This window comes from Thalassophryne amazonica, chromosome 3 (genome assembly GCF_902500255.1).
Source record: "Thalassophryne amazonica chromosome 3, fThaAma1.1, whole genome shotgun sequence".
In the NCBI taxonomy this organism is placed as follows: Eukaryota; Metazoa; Chordata; class Actinopteri; order Batrachoidiformes; family Batrachoididae; genus Thalassophryne; species Thalassophryne amazonica.
This window is the reverse complement of record NC_047105.1, coordinates 42,200,838-42,222,819: the sequence shown is the minus strand read 5'-3', so window position 1 is coordinate 42,222,819 and position 21,982 is coordinate 42,200,838. Positions and strand designations below refer to the sequence as shown.

Sequence of the window (21,982 nt, the reverse complement as noted above, 5' to 3'; positions counted from 1 at the left end):
TGAGCACAGACAGACAGAGGGATGGACAGACGAAAAGCCTTCGCAACACCCGATGGCCATATTTGATGCCATCAGGTAAATGAAGCTATTGGACCAATATGACTGCTATAATGTGAAATATATATTAAAAAAAATTGAACATCAGTGAAGAAAACAGCCAAAAAAAGAGTGGAAAAAAGAGTTTATAGAAGAAAAAATGCACACGTAACTGTTATATATGTGTATTTAATACATTATAATACTCTGTCAGTTAAATGAATACTATCACATGGGGGCGCCATTTAGCACTGAACAAGGAATCAAAGAAGGGACGATGATGGAGATGGATGATGGTAATGAGTCATTCACGTCATCAAGGGAGCCATCAGAAAGGCATCCATCCCATCATTAGAGGGACAGCTGTCCTGTCATTAGGTGTGCTAACTAGAGCACAATAGTTGCTAATTAGAGTTATTGTTTAGTCACTAGCCTATAGCAGTCTGCCTCTCAGTAGGAGGGGTCTGGTTAGGTTTGAAACTCCAGCTTTTGTTGGCTTCTGTTTTATTCTTCTCTACAAGAGTCAGACAGAAGTCAGATTTCCAGAGCAAGAATTTTAGCTGAGGAAGCTTCTGCGATTTGAAGCGAAACATCCTCGCATCAAGCAACTCAGTCCAGTTGAAGATTCAAGCTTCTCTACTTTATAGAAAAATGTAATTCAACCTTGTGTTCTGGTTCAAATTTTTGTCCAGCGGTCCACAACACTGCATGTTTCTCTGAGTGGGATCCAGTACACATGTACTTAAGTGCTGATGACACAAGCAAGTGGAGAAGGCCAGAAGGTTACTTAGGAGTTGTGGATGCGGAGCAGTCAGTTGTCTTCCTGGGTGGTTCCCAGAGCCAACTTGACTTGACTGGATATGTGTAGGACTTGAAGTTGTGAGTGGTTTGAAACTGAGAAAAGATGGAATGAGTCTCAGGAGAACCAAACTGATTTGGAGCTGAATGTCACCATGTTTTCTCTCATGGAGGATTGCTTGTCTTCCTCATGTGTTGGGCCACTATGTTGGAAATGAGGAATTTCAAACATCTGTAGTGTAGCTGTGGCACTTTGAGAGATCCAATTAGTGAGATTTTGTCTGCTGACATTCAAACACACACCTCCAGGTTGATTGTAGCTATTGTAACCTACAAACTAACAGGGTGATCTCTGTCCTCAGATACTGCAGCAGAAGATGGAATCTAACTTCTACTCGGGGGAGGTGAGCTGGGACAATGTGATTCCGAACGATGCTGCCGCACTGCTGAAGAAGTTCATCCGGGAGTTGCCTGCACCTCTACTGACCGCCGAGTACCTCAGCATCTTCAGCGCCGTGAGAGGTTGGTAGTACTGGTGTCAACATGCATCAGGTTTACCTCCAGGTGTTTAGTGCATGTAAATGAATAACACTGTTATACAGAGAAACAAGCAATACTGTATGCAGTCAGGTCCATAAGTGTGTGGACAGTGACACAATTCTTGTGATGCTGCCTCTGAGCTCCGCCACAGTGGAATTAAAATGAAACAAAGAAAGCGGTCTTGTAAAGGCATTCTACTTTAGAGATGAGTGAGGGAAGCCACCAAGAAGCCCATGACAACTTTGAAAGGGTCAACGGCTTCTGTGGCTTTGATTGGACAAGCTATAATATTAGTGTCATTTTTATATATTACCACCATTCGCAGCTTCATGGTGGAGTGGAACAGTGAAGGATTTTCATAAAGAAAACAGATATCTAGGCTCAAGTCTCACACGTGCCTTTTGGCTAATTGTATCTGAAATTCAAGTCTTATTTTTAAGAAAATCCTTCTCTGTTCCACTCCACCATGAAGCTGGTCAGGTCTGGGAACAACGCGCTGGTGCCACGCGTCGCCTCATCCACCACATTGTGGAACCGCCTTGGGTGGTGGATGGCAACCACCCAGGAATACAACTAGACCATCCTCACCTCTCAAAAGCAACCATCTATCTGCAATGCAGGTGATGCGCCTCATCTTCTTGACACTTGCACAAGTTTGATCTGTGCACTGGTACGCAATCTGCCGTGCCAGACAGTAAACTTGTTGTAAACCGTTGTAAAATGTGCGCTGCTGTGTGTAAGTACGCAAAGAAAATTTTGAAATGTTCAAAATCTCTGGCACGCATTAATTTTGTGACCTACACGTGAACATTGTGCAAACAATTCAAAACACTGTGAGTCATTGCGGTCAGCGCTGTGCACCACAGCTCATCTGAATGATTATACGATATGTTAAATCTATAATAAACATAATTTTACAGATACTCATAAGAAGGAATGAAAATGCAACTGTTTTACCAAGCCATAACAATATAAATATTACAAATAATTACCTTTGAGATGATTCTAAATGCATCGTCCACGCCATGAAGCGCCAAAGAAAAGCTGCAGCTGTAGAAAATTCCTCTGTGATTCCGAAGCGATTAGAGGTGGTTTCATCAGCCAAATTCTGAGAGCAAATGATTAATCCACTACAAAATAATTATTTTATATAATGCAGCATCCAGCGGCAGACAGCGGGTGGCATTGGCATGACGAATTGCACGGCAATGCAGGGCTTTAATGCGTGTAAGTGTCAAGGTGCCTTTAGTCTCCACTTGTCACTAATTGACAAAACATCATTCCAACAGATCCCGAGGTTCCTCTGAAGATCTCTTTGTCATTGCCACATTAACAAGAATTGAAGCGCTGCATTCTTCCATGTCGCCACCTCATCCCATTGTTGTCATGGTGACAGCACAGTCCTGACACATGACTGTGAAGTACTGTCTAGTTGGGCCACAGATAATGATTAAGTTGAATTATTATCAAATTAATTGTTAGCTCCAGCCCCACTGGGGTGTACAAATTAATTGACTTTATATAGTTGTTCATTTAATTTATTTTTACATACGCAAACTAGCAATCAAGCTAACTTTCCAAGAACCGGTTGATATAATGAAGTTCCAAGAATGATCCCAAAATGCTTCCAAGAATTGGACGCTTGTTTCTTTTGTGCTTATGTTTGTGTTTGTTTTGTATCTGGTTGTATTTCACGAATTACTACACAGTAACTATGGGCAACAGTTACTAATTTACGCTCTTAGGTTGAGCCAATTAAAAAGTTTCATATCATAATTATGGAAGTCTCTTCATTATGGTGACAGCGATGGGTGTTGCTTATCTTTTGTGATCCAACTACGAAAGTCCACATTAAGATGAACAAGCTGATAGCCTTTTAAGAGGCGCCCCCATACTGCCGCAAAAAAGCACGATTGGCTACTTTCACATTAGTTTCACCTTAAGAAAACAGATGGATTGATATTAATATCGGCTGATTGATGACTCACTAATGTATAGATGGTGAGAAGATTGGGTACGCTCTGTGCAAAATGATGAACGATGTGCGACCGCAGAGACATAAGCTAACAGAGCTAATGGGCGCCTGTCACGCTGCCATTAATCTTTAGATGAGCCATTATTGTTACATCAAATACAGAGGAAATGAAGAGAGTTTGTGCGTCTGTTAAATCTTTGCCCTATCCCTGTTTGTAGACATCACAGAGCTGAAACAGAAACTCCACATGCTGAACCTGCTCATTCTTCTGCTGCCAGAACCTAACAGGAACACTCTGAAGGTACAAATCAAACGTTTCGTTCACTGGAAGGAACAATGAAGCCTTTTTTAGTGAACGTGATGTGATCTTTTTCCAGTTGTGGGCACAGCTATCCTAAGAATTACCTATGATAACCACTAATCTGATAACTGAAACGTTGCTGTGATATTGCGAAACTGATAAACCGCTAAAATATTTAGCTGAAGCTACCGAAAACTGCTAACATTTATCATACAAATTTAATTTTGGGTTTTTGTCTCTTTTTTCCCTAAAAAAAAAAAAAAAATTTAAAAAAATTTAAAAAAAACTTTTCCTGAAAAACTGAGCCAATGAGCTGACATTTTAATATGTTGAAGCATAAACATGGAGGTTCCCAAAAAGGTTTAGCATGCTAAGATTGCTAAAATAGGGATTGGCATGGTTAGACATTAACTTTGTGAAGACCCTTGGGGCAACCTATGTTGTGATTTGGCGTTATATTAATAAAATATAAATAATAATAATAAATAATAATAAATAATAAATAATAAAATATGGTAAATTGATCAATGATGATCAACATGTACACAAATAATTAAATTAAGGGCCCCTTCACACATAGTACAAATGTGGTTGAATTGCACATGACGCAGGAATCATATGCAATACGTGTAAAATCGAAGCTGCTTCCCACGCCTCGTACAACTGCTACAACTGTTTGCGCACACCAGCAGCTAAAAGACAGAGTGTGGCTATGAGAGCCCATTCGATCCCTCCCGCGGCAGATGTCGGCCAAATTCCAGGTCACACATGAACGTCTAAAACCACTTGCTTGGCACTTAGAAAATGTGTGGCTATTCGCACTGTTAGCACGAAAGCAGGCTGTCACTTTCGACCTGGATGTGAAATTTGTCTAAATGCCTCCACGACTGTGGATGTGTATGTGTCTCGCACGTGTGTGCGTGTGTTGGGCCCCCTCCCCGCTCCCCTTAACACATACGGTGTGCCGGGGACGGGCACACTTACATAAAATGCTTATATGTATATACAGATCTGATCACATGGGGGTCGGACAGCCAGGTCTGATCGCACACAGCATGGGGTGGGGTCTGTCAGCTGATCACAGCACACTGCCAGCTGGATGACGGCTCAGTGCACACATTACAAACACAGGCACCACCACCAGGACAGGTATATAAATAATTACGACAATACCTACATACGCAATTACATAACAAATAACGAAAATGAATGACCACATAACACAGAGACATGATGGTCTGGGCACTGAACGGACAAGGGTGGGGGGGGGGGGGGGGGCGCGTCTGCACACAGCCGCTGCTGTTGGGATCTCTGCTCCTGGACGTCCCTGCTGGAGAACACGTACTGTGTTTTGAAGGACATGAACTTACAACATTCATCCGTAAGGCGGGTGTCTCTGCCTGCTGTCCTCACGTGGAACTACATAAAACATATATCGCTTTTTGCACATTGACCATCAGTTCATGTGGACACGCAGCAGGCGATCTGAATGTCATGCTTGTCTGACAGGACATGCGTATCCTGTGAGCGGCATGCCGCAGGACCATATGACAAGCCAACAGTGCAACAAATATGCCACTTTCAGTCACATGTCAGCAGAAAAATGCCATAACAAACACCGTTTGTCAGTTATCATGGCTTTTTTTTTTTTTTTTAATACGTTTATCTCCTTGTTGGTTTTAGCCATTTCACACTCCTGTTATGACAGTGATTCTAGCGCAGTGGTAAATTTTCTGTCTGGTGATTAGAGCTTGCAGGTTCAAATCCTGTGAGTGGCACTTTTTTTTTTAACCAGGGTTATTTACTAGCAGGTTTCTGTATTGCGTCCCCTTTTATTTATTATTCATATCAAGCCAGTGATATTCACTAACTATACACTTGGTTTTTATTTTATTTTCCTCCACATCAGCGGCGTGACGTAGTGCACCACGTCCCAGCTGCTCGCACGACACTGTCGCATGCACGATACCATTGCATGCACGATACCATCACAGCGGGATTGTGCACGCCTGCCGTCAGCTCAGTGTTTTTGTGGTTCGCTCATACAAGCTGTTCTGCCGTGATTCGCCCTGATTTGTACTTATTCATACTATGTGTGAAGGGGCCCTAACAAATTAAATTAAACAGTAGTTTTTATTCAACATACAGTTTATCACAGTACATAAATTATTAAATGAATAAAAAATATAAATACACATGGAGAATAATTTCAGTAAACTACTTAATGTGTTTACTTTGGCTTTACTTCCTCCTCCTCAATGTGATGCTTGTGGAGGAGGAAGTCCTCCTTAAACTGCCTCCTCCTTGGGGAGGTGATGGTCTAGTGGTTAAGCGTTGGGCTTCAGACCAGCTGATCTTCGGTTCAAAACTCAGCCAGACCAGAAAATCACTAGAGGCCCTTGGGCAAAGTCCTTAATCCCCAAGTTGCTCCCAGTTTGTAGTGAGCGCCTTGCATGGCAACAGTGTGTGAGTCTGTGTGAATGGGTGAATGTGAGGCATAATTGTAAAGCATTTTGAGCTTCTGATGCAGATGGAAAAGTGCTAGATAAATGCTGTCAATTTACTATTGCCTTTGTGCAATGTATCAATTTCATTTATAGAGCCTTTCAAGTCCCATGATCCTTTGTGCGCATGGAGGGGTTCCGGTTTGACTCCCTGGTTGTAAACAATGAAAATAGTGTCACTGCTTGCCACACACAAGGGGAAAAAAGCTAAGCAGCATGAAATGTGGTCACTGAAGGCATTCAAGTGTAGGTTTATGTTTACATAGATTTATTTAGTTACTGGTATTTATTGATAGATTTTTTTAATCAAATCCCACAATGAATCACATCCAGAACATGTGCAATCAATATTCCCGTTCCAGAAGGTCCTTATTTCCAGAAAACTGTGGGGAAACAACGAATCTCCGTGCGACGTCATGTTGCCACAGGGCCAGAAACCCTCCATACCCGCAAAGGATCATAGAACCCTGAAGTCGAGAAATGGATTAGTGTCTCGGCTTCAGCAGGAACAAACACATATGACTTTTGAGTTAACAAATATTTTTAACTGTTAAATCTTATTAAAAATTGTTAGCTGACTTAAATGAGTGGAACTAAATTTATTTGAAGCTAATTGGTCTGCTAATGGGTTTTGAAGTTAGCCAATAAACTCATCTACTAATGAAACAGATAGCTTTTCAAATTAGCTAATAAGCTAATTAGCTATTAGCTAGTAGGTCAGGGCTAATCTGATTGGACTGTGGCCAGGAGTTATCAAGCAATCATAAAAAAAATGGCAAATAGCATTTTTGTGAGGTAGACACTTCCAACCCACAACTGTTCTCCTCGAGCAGCTATGAGGTATGAGGAAACACATTAGCTTGGTTCCATATCTGAAAGAGAACACAAGAAGAATGAGATAAAAGAAAAGAAAACCCCTCTTATCATGTAAAAGGAATTGATAAATTTGCATGCATCTTCCTTGACCCAGTGGCCATTTGTCTACAGAATTTCACCATAATTGGCAAACCAGTTTTTTTAGATTAAGCGACATTCAAACAGACAGTCAACATGACCTGCCTTTGTCTGTCAGTTGGCAAGGTTAATACAAATATGAGAAAAGTCACCACTTGGGATTAAGTTTAACATTCATACACCAATACATAGCAATATAGCAATACAATTTAAATGGACAAGAGAAAACAAACTTTAAAATTATATTTTTATTTCACTTTGATGTGAAAGGATGCAGATATTTCTAACACTTGTGTACAAAAAGTAGTCTTGAAAAAAATAAGAATTTTCAAAATTACAAGAACAGTTTTAACATCTGCTGCAATATCAACAATCCAAATTTGATTTTAAACACATTTGGAACACATACGTATTTGATTTTAAAGTAATGATGTGCTGTGACATTGTCTGAGTAATTGTTTTTTCAAACCTAATGTTTATTTTCCAGCTAACAACTACATGAACAACCATCATGTTCACTATGTGGTTAAATATAAGCAAAAACATACAATAACATGGGAAAGTAAAACTAGCACTAGAGAATAGATAGAATGTGTGGCTGGGGATGTTGCCAAAAACGTTTCGACATTACTGCAAATTGAATTGAATTGAGCTTGTGTGGGAGGTTGAGAGATACCGACTAGAGATAGTCGGGCTCACCTCCACGCACAGTTTGGGCTCTGGTACCCAACTCCTGGAGAGGGGCTGGACGCTCCACTTTTCTGGCGTTGCCCATGGGGAGAGGCAGAGAGCTGGGGTCGCATTGCTTATCGATCCCCAGCTCAGTCGCCATGTGTTGGAGTTCACTCCCGTGAACGAGAGGGTCACGTCCCTACGCCTTCGGGTCGGGGACAGGTCTCTCACTGTTGTCTCGGCCTATGGGCCGAGCAGCAGTGCAGAATACCCGACCTTCTTGGAGTCCCTGGGAGGGGTACTAGATAGCGCTTCGACTGGGGACTCCATTGTTCTCCTGGGGGATTTCAACGCCCACGTGGGCGGCGACAGTGAGACCTGGAGGGGGGTGATCGGGAAGCACGGCCTCCCCGATCTGAACCCGAGTGGTGTTCAGTTGTTGGACTTCTGTGCTAGTCACAGTTGTCCATCATGAACACCATGTTCGAGCACAAGGGTGTCCATAAGTGCACGTGGCACCAGGACACCCTGAGCCGGAGGTCGATGATCGACTTTGTAGTCGTATCATCTGACCTTCGACCACGTGTCTCAGACACTCGAGTGAAGAGAAGGGCTAAGCTGTCCATCGATCACCACCTGGTGGTGAGTTGGATCCGCTGGGAGGGGAGGAAGCCGGTCAGACCTAGCAGGCCCAAACGTATCGTGAGGGTCTGCTGGGAACGACAGGCAGAACCCTCTGTCAGTGAGGTCTTCAACTCCCACCTCCGGGAGAGCTTCTCCCAGATCCCGGGGGAGGTTGGAGACATGGAGTCTGAGTGGACCATGTTCTCCACCTCCATTGTCGATGCGGCCGCTCGTAGCTGTGGCATAAGGTCTCTGGTGCCTGTCGCGGCGGCAATCCCCAAACACGGTGGTGGACACCGGAAGTAAGGGATGCTGTCAAGCTGAAGAAGGAGTCCTACTTGTCTTTGTTGGTAGGTGGGACCCCGGAGGCAGCTGACAGGTACCAGCAGGCCAAGCGTGCCGCAGCTCGTGCAGTTGCAGAGGCAAAAACTTGGGTCTGGGAGGAGTTCAGGGAGGCCATGGAGGAGGACTATCGGTCGGCCTCAAAGAAATTCTGGCAAACCGTCCGACGCCTCAGGAGGCAGAAGCAGCTCTCCACCAGCACTGTCTACGGTGCGGGTGGGGAGCTGTTGACCCTGACTGGGGTGTCGGGCGGTGGAAGGAATACTTTGAGGATCTCCTCAATCCCATCGTCACGTCTTCCGAAGAGGAAGCAGAGACTGGGAAGCCAGAGGCGGACTCGTCCGTTACCCAGGCGGAAGTCACCGAGGTGGTTAGAAAGCTCCTCAGTGGCAAGGCTCCTGGGGTGGATGAAATCCGTCCTGAGTACCTTAAGTCTCTGGATGTTGTGGGACTGTCTTGGCTGACATGCCTCTGCAACATCGCGTGGTGGTCGGGGACAGTGCCTCTGGATTGGTCGCTCTGTTTGGTCGCTCTGTTTAACTACAGGGGGATCACACTCCTCAGCCTCCCCGGTAAGGTCTATTCCAGAGTACTGGAAAGGAGAATTCGACCGATAGTCGAACCTCGGATTCAGGAGGAGCAGTGTGGTTTTCGTCCTAGTCGCGGCACACTGGACCAGCTCTACATGCTTCATCGGGTGCTCGAGGGTTCATGGGAGTTTGCCCAACCAGTCCACATGTGCTTTGTGGATCTGGAGAAGGCGTTTGACCGTGTCCCTCGAGGCCCCTTTGCTAAGGGCTATCCAGTCCCTGTACGACCACAGCAGGAGCTTGGTTTGCATTGCCGGTAGTAAGTCAAACCTGTTTCCAGTGCATGTTGGCCTCCACCAGGGCTGCCCTTTGTCACCGGTTCTGTTCTTTATCGTTATGGACAGAATTTCTAGGCGCAGCCAGGGTGTAGAGGGGGTCTGGTTTGGGAACCACAGAATCTCGTCTCTGCTGTTTGCGGACGATGTGGTTCTGTTGGCTTCATCAAATCAGGACCTTCAGCATGCACTGGGGCAGTTTGCAGCCGAGTGTGAAGCGTCCGGGATGAAAATCAGCACCTCCAAATCCGATGCCATGGTTCTCGACCGGAAAAAGGTGCTTTGCCCTCTTCAGGTCGGTGGAGTGTCCTTGCCTCAAGTGGAGGAGTTTAAGTATCCCGGGGTCTTGTTCACGGGTGAGGGACGGATGGAGGGTGAGATCGACAGATGGATCGGTGCAGCATCTGCAGTGATGCGGTCGCTGTATCAGATCGTCGTGGTGAAGTGAGAGCTGAGTAGGGTGCAAAGCTCTCGATTTACCGATCGATCTACGTTCTGATCCTCACCTATGGTCATGAGATTTGGCTCATGACCGAAAGAACGAGATTGCGAGTCCAACCGGCCGAGTGACTTTCCTCCGCAGGGTGGCTGGGCGCTCCCTTAGAGATAGGGTGAGGAGCTCGGTCACTCGGGAGGAGCACGGAGTCGAGCCGCTGCTCCTCCACGTCGAAAGGACCCAGTTGAGGTGGCTCGGGCATCTTTTCCGGATGCCCCCTGGACGCCTCGCTGAAGAGGTGTTCCGGGCACGTCCCATCGGGAGGAGGCCCCGGGGAAGACCCAGGACACGCTGGAGGGACTACGTCTCTCGGCTGGCTTGGGAACGCCTTGGGGTTCCCCCGGAGGAGCTGGGGGAGGTGTGTGTGGATCGGGAGGTCTGGGCGGCTTTGCTTGAGCTACTGCCCACGCGACCCGACTCTGGATAAAGCGGAAGAAAATGGGTGGATGGATGGATGGATGAGTTGAATTGCACTTGAAATGCTGTTGAGAAGCATTTTCAAACCTATTTCAAAACATTGTTCCAGAATCATATCAAAGGGAAGGCATACACTGCCACCTGCTGGACAGATTACAAATATGCATCCATATCAAAATGTAAATTTCACAACCACATATGTTGCTTCCTAAAAACGTGAAAGCTGCATTTGCCATAAATACACTTTTTATATTCTGTTAATTGTGTTGTTTGCATTTGCAAATGTAGTTAAAAGCACTTAGTGAATATCTGTAGATTGTTTATTTGAAAATGATTGATTAATTAATATGAAAGTTTTTTTTTTAAAAGGAAGACAATGTTGTATTTTTACCAAATCTATAAAGAGCAGATCTGTTTAGGGTCCACATTCGTATCCGCCACAATTGACAGTGTGCCTTCAGGTTAGAAACTTTATATATGTACGTACTGTGTTATCACTGCCAGCCCAGTCTCACCTTTTTGTTTTGTTTTTTTTCATGCTCCTGTCACAAAATTATTAAAATTTTCGTGACGGGGTTTTTTTAAACTCAGTGTTACTAACCCTACTCCTACCCCCAACCCTAACCGTAACCATAACCTAACCATCCTCCTTCCCCCAACCTTAACCATAACCACCCTGACCCCGCCCCGTTTCAGTTTTAATTTCGTGTAGCCATTACGGAATGAATTAGAATGAATTTGTGCTGCCGTGACGAAAATGTGGCGCTTTTCATCACAATATCACAAATCAATAGATTAATGTATATTTCGTGCTGCTGAATCACGACATGCTGTGAGACTGGGTTGCATCACTGCATAGTTCTGTACCTATTCCACATTTGAAACACTCTGCTGTTATATAATGATGAACATTAGCCATGAAACACTTTCACCGTGCAGTCGGCTTACAGTGTCCACAAGTATCAAAACCACCTGAAGTAATTACTTTGACTCCAGTGGCTGCAGATAAAACTCACCGTGCATCAGTATGCAAAGTGTCAGGCGTGATTCATGCACTCGAATAATTCACTTTACTCCATTTTATGCTGCAATATGAGTCATCTCTTTCTGTTTCATAAGTAAGATGGTCAAACAAAGAACATTAAACACTGAAAATTTGTGTTTGTGTTTGTATCTGTATAGTAATGCTCAGGTACAACCAAAAAAACTGATTCTTAAATTGCATCTTTGACTTCATGTTGGATTTTGTTGCCATGTCTGCATCTGTGTGTGTCCTTCAGGCTCTCCTGGAGTTCCTCAGCAAGGTCGTGTCCAGGGAGAAGAGGAACAGGATGAACCTGTGGGCTGTTTCCACGATCATGGCTCCAAATCTGTTCCTCCATAAGGCCGTGCCCAGCAGACTGACTGAGGGCACGGAGAAAGGACAGGCGGAGAAGGCAGCAGATGTTATGAGGCTGCTTATCCGTTACCAGGATCTTCTTTGGACGGTAGGTGGTGGAAATGGAACATTTCGGTGTTTCCTGGCCAAATGCTGTTAGAATATTAGAAGCCATTACAAGTTTTCTACGTGGCTGTTATTATATGTGTAGATTTACAGAATGGTGCAAAAGTCTAAAAGGGATCATATTGCCCAATTGCCCTATTGTTTTTTGTCTGCTTTTACAACATATGGTGAAGATTTCATGTTAATCATCCAAAAAGTTCCACAATTTTGTATCAAATTTCTTTATTGTTAAACAAAATTCCTGCCTGAAACCGTTCACTTTAGACTTCTGTAACATATGTCATATATGTCAGATCATTATTATGGAGAAGTGAAAATGCTTTTTGTTTGGTTATTTGATCGCCTCAGTGTCTGTTGGATATTTTGGTAACAATCTTTGATATTTATTTTTAAAAGAGAGTGACTTGAACTTTTCAAATGTTAATGTACAAAATAAGAAATAAAAAATAATAAAACAATAAAGAAAACAAGAGCAATCCCAGATTTCTGACATCCGCCAAGGGTTGGTGAGGACTCAAAATAAAAGGCATGTGATTCACATTGTGGCCTGGACTTTGCCTGGATCCGGATTCCACAACACAATGCAATAACTGCATACTGATCCAGAATGGTCCGACTGATCAAGATGTTGCAATCTGATATTTAATTTACAAGCTGAAACAAACTTGGTTTTACATTGTGATGTCATATCCGTGAAGTAGTTTTGACGTAATCCTTAAAAGTCTACAAAGTGAAATCCTGATCCAGAAACCGGATCCGGATCAAGATCACCTCCAAAATTTAATGGAGTCTTCCAAGGCCTAACGCCAACGTATGGTGAAAATTTAGTGAAAATCTGTTAAAAGCGCCTTGGGGCAACTGTTTGTTGTGATTTGGCGCTATATAAATAAAATTGATTGATTGATTGATTGATTGAGTAGCTTTGATGTAATCCTCAAAATCCGACAAAGTGAAACGTACAAATTGAAATCCTGATCCAGAATGTGGATCCCGATCACCTCCAATATTCATTGGCGTCTTCCATGGCCTAATATCTATCTGTGGTGAAAATTTCATCAAAATCCATGCAGTAGTTTTGACATAATCCTACTAAAAATCAGACAAATAAATAAACGCCAGTGATTTTATTACATCCTTGGCGGAAGTAATAATGGACTTTTTCAGATGAATAAAATCCTGATTACTTCCACATCCACAAAGACAACAAACAAGAATTGCGCAACGTGATGAGCTTGAAAAATCATGGGATAGTTCAACCCCAAAAATTCAAACTTAAAATTTCACTGTAGCTACATGAGATATTTTAGCTTTTAATACTTAGCCATTTTTAACGTAAATCATTTGATATCTAGCTTTGTGTTACATTTGTTTGATTTTTTTAAAGCAATTTGTTTTGTGCTGCTTATAGTCTGTTGTTTTTTTTATTTTGTTTGTTTGTTCTCTTAGCTTTGCAGTATATGTTGGTTTTTAATATGTTTGTATTCGATGTTTTATTTTTTCTACTGTTATTATGGGTGTTAAATTGTTCTCAATTCATGTGTATTATGTAGAGCTCTATGAATGTTTTGCTTCAAAGTATTATATCAATAAATGTATTATTATTTTTGCACAGTATTCTAAATTACTTTTGTTAAACAATGATTGACCTTCCCACAAAAGGATTTCCTCTTCTAGTCCAGTTGTAATCTAGCACTCTTTGCAACCACCAAAAATGGCTTTTAATTTTATTTATTTATTGTGTACAGGTCCCTAATTTCCTCATGAACCAGGTGCGTAAGCTGAATGAAAACAGCAGCCGACGTTACCAGTTTTACGATCGTCACATCAAGAACCTGCTGAGGAAAATCCACACGGACAGCAGAGATAAACCGGAAAAGAATACCTCAGAGGTCAGCTGATTTAACACATGACTTTTGCAGGAATGACATAATTTTGGAGACATTTGTAACTAATGCTTCTCACATGTTGTTTAGACTTGGAACAACAGCACTGCTTATCACTGTTTAGGTCGGACACATACATATCATTTGGATGTAATAAGATGCACGTTTCACTGCATTTTTTCTTATTCAGTGTTTTAATGGCATTGAATGTTCTGTTCCTTTTTTTTTTTTTTTTTTGTCTTTTATAGCCACGCCGTACTGTCAAGGTCCAGGTTGGAGATCTGGTGAGCAGTTCTATGGAGTTCCAAGTCAACGTCAACTCTCAGGCCTCAGATCTGCTCGCCCAGTTTCACCGCCAGTTCCTTGGCACACTTGAAAACGGCAAAGGCAAAGTGCGAAGGTACAATACCAGGTTTTTTTTAAGACAATTTGCTGTCATTTAAGTGTGGTTTAGGTTTTTTTTTTTGCATTTGTTCATCAACTCCCTAAATATAGTTTGCACAATCCACATAGCAAACAAATAGAAACGTCCATGCAGTTGTTTGCAAGTAACAACTAACGTGGTGGACAAAACATCCAAATTAGAATAACACTAGCAAATGCAGAAAACACAAATACAAAAACCATCTGCATCAATTCAGCAACAGTTAGGTACATCAAAAATCATCTTACAAATGGGGAAAAACACAAAACACAAACAAATAGCACATGTAACAACTGAATCTGTCTGCTGCAAATTCACACAAACACATGCAAAAAAATACAGAAACAATGCAAATAACTCCAGCAAGTACTCGCAACACAAAAACCTGTTTCTGCCCAGAGGAATTCTGTTGATGCACTATTCAGTGAATCCCGACACTTGATTATCTTTTCAGCACATACATGGTCTGCAGAGCTGTGTAAATATTCCACCAAGTCTCCTGGGCAGAAACCTCTTTTTGTGTTAATAGTGCTTCTGTTTTGTGGATCTTTACAGCCCATCTGTATTTATACATGTGTTGTGTGAATTTGCAGCAGGAATGTGATCAAATAAAAAAGTTGCAACTGCTGTAAGTTACTTAATTACTTCTATTATTTATTAGTTTATTATTTATTAGAAGGAGAGAGCATATCTCACCCATATTGGCCTCTCTTCACTGGCTTCCTGTTAATTCTAGAATAGAATTTAAAATTCTTCTTCTTACTTATAAGGTTTTGAATAATCAGGTCCCATCTTATCTTAGGGACCTCGTAGTACCATATCACCCCAATAGAGCGCTTCGCTCTCAGACTGCAGGCTTACTTGTAGTTCCTAGGGTTTGTAAGAGTAGAATGGGAGGCAGAGCCTTCAGCTTTCAGGCTCCTCTCCTGTGGAACCAGCTCCCAATTCAGATCAGGGAGACAGACACCCTCTCTACTTTTAAGATTAGGCTTAAAACTTTCCTTTTTGCTAAAGCTTATAGTTAGGGCTGGATCAGGTGACCCTGAACCATCCCTTAGTTATGCTGCTATAGACGTAGACTGCTGGGGGGTTCCCATGATGCACTGTTTCTTTCTCTTTTTGCTCTGTATGCACCACTCTGCATTTAATCATTAGTGATCGATCTCTGCTCCCCTCCACAGCATGTCTTTTTCCTGGTTCTCTCCCTCAGCCCCAACCAGTCCCAGCAGAAGACTGCCCCTCCCTGAGCCTGGTTCTGCTGGAGGTTTCTTCCTGTTAAAAGGGAGTTTTTCCTTCCCACTGTAGCCAAGTGCTTGCTCACAGGGGGTCGTTTTGACCGTTGGGGTTTTACATAATTATTGTATGGCCTTGCCTTACAATATAAAGCGCCTTGGGGCAACTGTTTGTTGTGATTTGGCGCTATATAAAAAAAAATTGATTGATTGATTGATAGTGTACTCTGTGTTTGTGTTTGTATTCATATTCTCACTTTGCAAGATTTTTTACCCGAGGCCAACATATGGCATCCGTCCGTCCATCTGTGTGCAGCGTAAGTCCAGTTGTATTATTCACAGGCAACATTCTTGGGACACAGACCTTGGACAAGTTCAAAGATGGCTAACCTTGATGTATTTTAAGAGGTTTAAAAAGTCACATTCTGTTATCTGATCCGTTTCATGCTTGAGTGACGCAGGTGACAGCCAATTAGAGTAGAGCTGCACTGTGATGTCAGTTGCTGAGAAGTAAGCACTTCTAAAACTGAAAATGCTGTTTTTGGAACCTATTAACACCACTGAACTTATTTATAAGACATTTTACGGCGGTTAGCATGGTGATGTCACTTCCTAGTTTAGCGACTTGCTAACTGTTTCGTTTCTGATATATTATGTAAAAGCAAGCGAGAAATAAACACTCCTTAAACTGAAAACGCTGTTCTTGTAACACCTGTGTTCTGATAACACCTCTGGTGTCATTTACAAAAATTTTGTGGACGTTAGCTTGCATACCAGCTTTCCCTAACTCAACTAACTTTCTATGAAGTTAAATTTACCTCATTAATGTTAATACGTGCAAATACACAGAGTGATCTACAAATATTCCTTGATTTGCACAACATGAACAAATGATGAGTTGATTTGAACATGTACAAATTGTACGTAAAGCCTGGGTCCCACCGAATAATAAGCCATGAATAATGAGCCACGCATGGGTGTGTCAGCGATTATTCGAAGAATGACCCACGTTTTCATCTATCACGTATCCGCTATGAAGGTGCCTCTATGTGCCTCTCTGTACAGCCTCTAGTGAGCCACAACCGACCTGTTATTAGAGCCTCGAATGGCTCGCATCAGCCACACTAAGCCACGTAGTGCTGTGATAGCACCATGATAACGCAATGTTGGCGCACGTTTAGGCATGATGGGTTTGGTCCAAACCTCCTGCCCTCCCACACCTGGTCCCTTTAAAGTGTGGGTTTTCAATTCACAGATTCACAGCAGCATTTAAAGATGTAACATTTTTTAAATGCAGTCCAAAAATAGATGCTCCAGTACAGACCCGTGGTTGTGCGCTGTGCACCAGGCTACTGTCCACCTGTATTGCACCAGACCAGCTAGAACCGAATCAAGGGTTCCTGGACAGCTGCCTCTGTGCTCCTCTCTGGCTCCGCGACTCACTGGCTTTATTTCTTCTGCGGTTTTCTTTTAACTTTATGTTTGTCCGTTTATTTCTGCAAAATCGCTCTTTTGCACGCATGCTGCTGTCCATTCATGGACAGCCGCCTCTGTGCTCCTTCTCACTGGCTTCCTTTCCATCCATGGCTTGCTGGCTTTATTTTTTCCCTGGCTTTAAACACAGTCATTCCCCCCCCGATCCCACTTTTAACTTTATGTTCGTCTGTTTATTTCTGCAAAATCGCTCTTTTGTGCGCAGTGCCGTTCTGCCTAAATGCTCATTTGGAGCGTGATGAGTCACTGCGTCAGTGTGCAATGCGCGCACACAGCGGAGCTCATGTGATCCATTAACAAGATATTAAATCAACCATAGACATACCTTAACAGCTAGGAACTGTTTTATCAAGCTATAAAAACATTAAAAATAGTTACATTAAGCTGTTCAAAATACATTCCACATGGAGCAGGAAAGAGAGGGGGAAAAAAAGCGTCCAGATGAAACAGTCCTCTGTGATTCCAGAAGCGATTAGAGGTGTTTTCAGCATCCAAGGTTTGGCAGAAAATGATTAATCTGCTACAAAATAATTATTTTATACACAGTGTCCAGCACACAGAGCAGGTGGAAGTGTGTGTGCAAGAGGGCAGCCGCTCCAAAAATAGCCTCTCAGGTCCTGCGTAGCTGCCAGGCGCACAGATAATGGGCTTTTAGCAGACTCGTAAGCACCACACAAATGCCTCTAAGTCATCGCAGTAACTCGCCACGCTATTGTTGCTAAATTTTGAACTTCTTGAAATTAGCGCCACACTCAGAGAGGAGTCTCGTTAACTGAAGATAATGCCTCTAAGAGCCACGAAACTCCCACGATAGGTGAAGAAACCCTCTCATACCAAAGAAAACATGCTGCATGGCTCATTATTCATCCTTCATTAGTCAGTGGGACCCAGGCTTAAGACAATAGGACCGTAATAATTAATTAAACAACTACAAATTATAAAGAACACAATGCTCATACGGCCAAGGGTATTTTAGCATTGCGTTATATTTTTTAATGTGGCTACCTCTAGTAGACTTGATGCAGGGGGTTTTTTGTTTGTTTGTTTGTTTTTTTGTAAGTGTTTTCTATATTTGTTTGTGTTGTCTTAATTTGGAAGTGTTGTCGTCTCTCTCAGCCACTGTACTAAATCATGTAAATCAACAACATTGAAAAACTAAAGATGAAATCTGAGAGTCCAGTTTTTTTATGTGACCTCATGGATGTTTTACAGAAACGGTTCTGTGGCCTACTCCGACTGCGCCATCTACGAAGTGGGCGGGAACATCGGTAAGTGGAGTCGGCTGCATCACTTTCCTTTAGCCTGATGGTGACGACTCTGACATTTGCATGTCTTTATGCTCATTGAGCTGACGAGGTCTTATGTAATGAACTGTGCGATCGCCAGAGTCACACGAGCGCCACATCTGCAGTTATCAGAGCAGGCAAATGCTGATTACGCACACGTCCTCAACTCTGGGGAAGTTGACAGAAAACGTTTTCAAGTCAGTTCAACTTTTGTGTGTTAAAAAAAAACATAGTTTGATTTATTTGGAATGACATATGTTTGTGTGCAGGTGAGCATTGTTTGGATCCCGACACGCACCTCTTGGATCTGTACAACATCAACCCCAGCGGAGAGTGGGTCATCAAGCTGAAGCCAAACACCAGCAGAGGGTCGTGATGTGGACAGCTCCTGGAGATGGTTACTAAAGAGTGCAGCTTAAATCCACAGAGGCCGTTGCGCCTGCTCCTTCTGCTCGTCATCGAGGACAATTGAGGCAGATGGACAAACCAGAACTGGAAAAGTGGACAATCTGCCCAGAGCCGAGGCCTGAATATAGTCCACGTTAAGATGGATACTCACTACCGTTCCTTTCTCATTTCCCTTCTGTTATTCACTTTGTGTTTATCTCCGCCTGCGTCTCCTCCATCATTCACCTCCTGCGGTACGGCAGTACGGCGGGGCTGCGAAGCTGCAGGTCAGACTGCCTGACGCGCCTCATTACTCCCAGCAGTGCCAGCGCTTCAGTTTGTCATCTTCTCTCTCCAGCATCCATCTCTTACCATGAGGGAGCAGATGGGGATGCAGAGCATCTCTGATGATAGAGCTGAAGCCCCACCCTCTTTTTCAGGCTGGCCTAAGTTCCACTGCAGGCAGTGCTTCTTGATCCTGCTCCGTGCAAGCGCAAATACTGCGTTTATTCCATCTGTCCTCGCTCTGCCTGTGTGCAGTCAGTCAAGACAAGAGGCAGTTGAACATCACAAAACGCCTGATTTGGTTCATTATAAGAGACTAAAGCAGTGAAAGATGGAAAATAGGCAGTGTTTTGGATCCCAGAGCACAGGAAGAAGAACTGCACACCAACTACACTACAGCGAAATGATGACAGGTCCAATTGTTTTGTTTTAATCAGTTTCCTTTTGAACTGAAACAAATACTATTCTGTCCACATGTTCCTGTATTTGACTGTAAATTTTTAGCATCCTTAATAATATGGAATTAGATTTGTGTCACTAGCATGAAACAAAATTTGATTGTAGTAAAATATTACTTAAATTTGGAGAAATATTTTTAAAGCAGTGAGTAACCACCCTTTTTTTTAATTGGAAGCATAACCTGGGAGCGAACTCCATGTCCCATATACAGAGGAAATCAAATAACAGAATAGACTACACAGACCCTTTAATGTAACCTCAACATAAATTGATTCTTGGGTGTGTGTTGTACTCATAAAACAGACAATTCAGGAAAAATCATTTGGTAATTTGTATAATTGCATTGAATTGGTTTACTATTAAATAGCTTGATCACAGAGATATTCACTGAAACACTTATTTTGTTTTCTGACACTCGATTTGGAAATATAAACAACCCTCCCAATCCATGACAACAAGAAAAACATTTATGTGGCAAGTGCTTCCTGAGTGGCCAGGAATAATTTTTTTCTTTCATTTCTTGTTTCCTCCATTTTATACCTGAACACATTTTTATTGACACAAATCTATTTCCATAGATCCCTCCAGTGACGCTGTGACAGCTCATCAAAGGCTAAGACTGATGGGAGTTGTAGTTTTCAAATCTGGTAGTAAAACAATGACTGTTTCCTCTCAGTTATTGTACCAGACAGTTGTAATAGTTTTAAACAGAGAACATTGAATGTTTTCAGATAGCCTAAATAAAGAAATGTTTACTGTAAAAAGCTGATGAAAAAGAAGCACCCAGGCCTCCACACTGATTGACCTGCTTCTTTTCCTCCTCATCTCTAGATGATTTAATTACAAATTTTAAAAGTGATTGTTTCTGTGAATTGGCTTTTTTTCTACATCAGTGCCATTCAAAGGGGGAAAGAGACTTTGATGAACTAACATCATCAGAACCCCTAAAGTACAACAAAACATTCAACAAAGTGAGCCTGCCTTTCCCTTTTGGCACCAAAGGATTCAGTGTTGTAACCACAAGGACACATTAATATACCTCTAAAGGGCGTTAAGGACACTTGGTGAAGCTGGTCTTCAGTTCTCTGTTTTCATTTTTCAACACGAGGGGGGCTGAAAGCACCGATGGCTGTCCAGGCATTATTATTTATATGAATGTAAAGTGAGTATCGCTTCTGCATGGTGATGAGTGTTGTACAGTTTAGAGTCATTTTAGTGCCAGTATCTGAACGGTTGTGTTAAGGCGTTCACACCCAGCATGGGAACTTGCAGTGTTCTTGTTCGTATCAGCGAAAGTCAGTATGCTATGCCAAACAAGCAGCAAATGAATGTTGATGTTTTGACGGACAGACTCGCTAACTCCTCGGGTTGCAGCCATGTTGGTATGCCGCGGCCATTTTGTGCCGAAGCCTTTTGCACTCTCACCGTCTCGATCAACGGTGGTAATGACAACTGCGAGGAATCGACATCTGTCACCGCCCTCTGCTCCGACGCTGTCACCTCCCCGTAATGGACCATTATGGCACCGCAAGAAATCCTGTTCCTCTGAGAAAGCAGAAGGTAATAAATGGCCTGTTATAAATTCTGCACGGCCCGGACTCAGAGGCGGCGGTGAAAGTGTGTGTGCGTGCATACGTGTATGTGTGTGTGCGATGAGCTTCATTACACAAGTCCAATTGGCCTGTCCCAGTGTCCAAGGCACAGTTCAGTGCCTCGGCACAAAGCGATGCTGATGAAACCCGCCTTCTGCTGACAATCAGAAATAGGTCACCTCTGAAGCAGCGTCTCAGAGGGCGAAGCAGTGAGACACCAAGCACCCCAGAGCAGAGCACGCCAACACGGATTGTATAAACACACATGGCTCCCGTGGACATGTTGAACATGATATGGAGTCGGGCAGAAACACAAGTTCACACTACGTTGCTTCTTTATTCACTCTGACTGTTCGAACGTGTGAAGCTTCACACAGCGGGTTCCTCTCATCCAGTGTTATCACCACTTTATCAACAGTCACATTTTTCTTGCCATTTTTGTTTGCATTTGTGCAGCTGTGAACTTTTTGTCTTAATCTCCTGAGTATGTTTTGGTGAAGATGCAGACAGAATGTATATTTATGCCCTTTAAACAGTACAGCTGTGAACAAACCTTCTGCTTCACTGTAGATAAGAACAATTCTGAAACATCTTTCTGTCAATAAATGTGAGCCTAACTTTGCAGCAAAGGTGTTTGATTTTCACTATTATCTGTGTGTTTGTGGTGGAAAGACACCCATACGTTGCACGCGGCGTGAGCTCTGTTGTGAAGCAGTGGTTTATCCCCGCCTCAGTAATCAATAGAGAGATTAACCTCGTGACGTGTGCGGCTGCAGAAGCCAATGCTGTTCACTTCTTTGATTAATCATTGCCCAGCACCTCAACAACTTCCATTATTCAAGGTCTCGCTGTGTCCAAATGGGCGCTTGAAAGACAGGAAGAACGATGCTGCTGTGTCTTATTATTATTCAT

The 21,982-nt window shown here is 42.8% G+C and overlaps 1 protein-coding gene across 3 annotated transcripts in view; it reads left to right on the top strand.

Annotated features, from left to right (window-relative positions):
- Nucleotides 1–21,694, top strand: part of LOC117506595 (rho GTPase-activating protein 40) — a 61,941-nt gene extending 40,247 nt beyond the window's left edge. For all 3 annotated transcript variants that reach the window (XM_034166110.1, XM_034166109.1, XM_034166108.1), the window contains exons 9-15: nt 1,197–1,356; nt 3,568–3,650; nt 11,805–12,011; nt 13,774–13,917; nt 14,160–14,311; nt 18,274–18,329; nt 18,617–21,694. In XM_034166110.1, the coding sequence (XP_034022001.1) occupies nt 1,197–1,356; nt 3,568–3,650; nt 11,805–12,011; nt 13,774–13,917; nt 14,160–14,311; nt 18,274–18,329; nt 18,617–18,723 (909 nt within the window). In that variant the 3' untranslated portion in view covers nt 18,724–21,694. The remainder of the gene's footprint in view (nt 1–1,196; nt 1,357–3,567; nt 3,651–11,804; nt 12,012–13,773; nt 13,918–14,159; nt 14,312–18,273; nt 18,330–18,616) is intronic.
- Nucleotides 21,695–21,982: the final 288 nt, after the last annotated feature.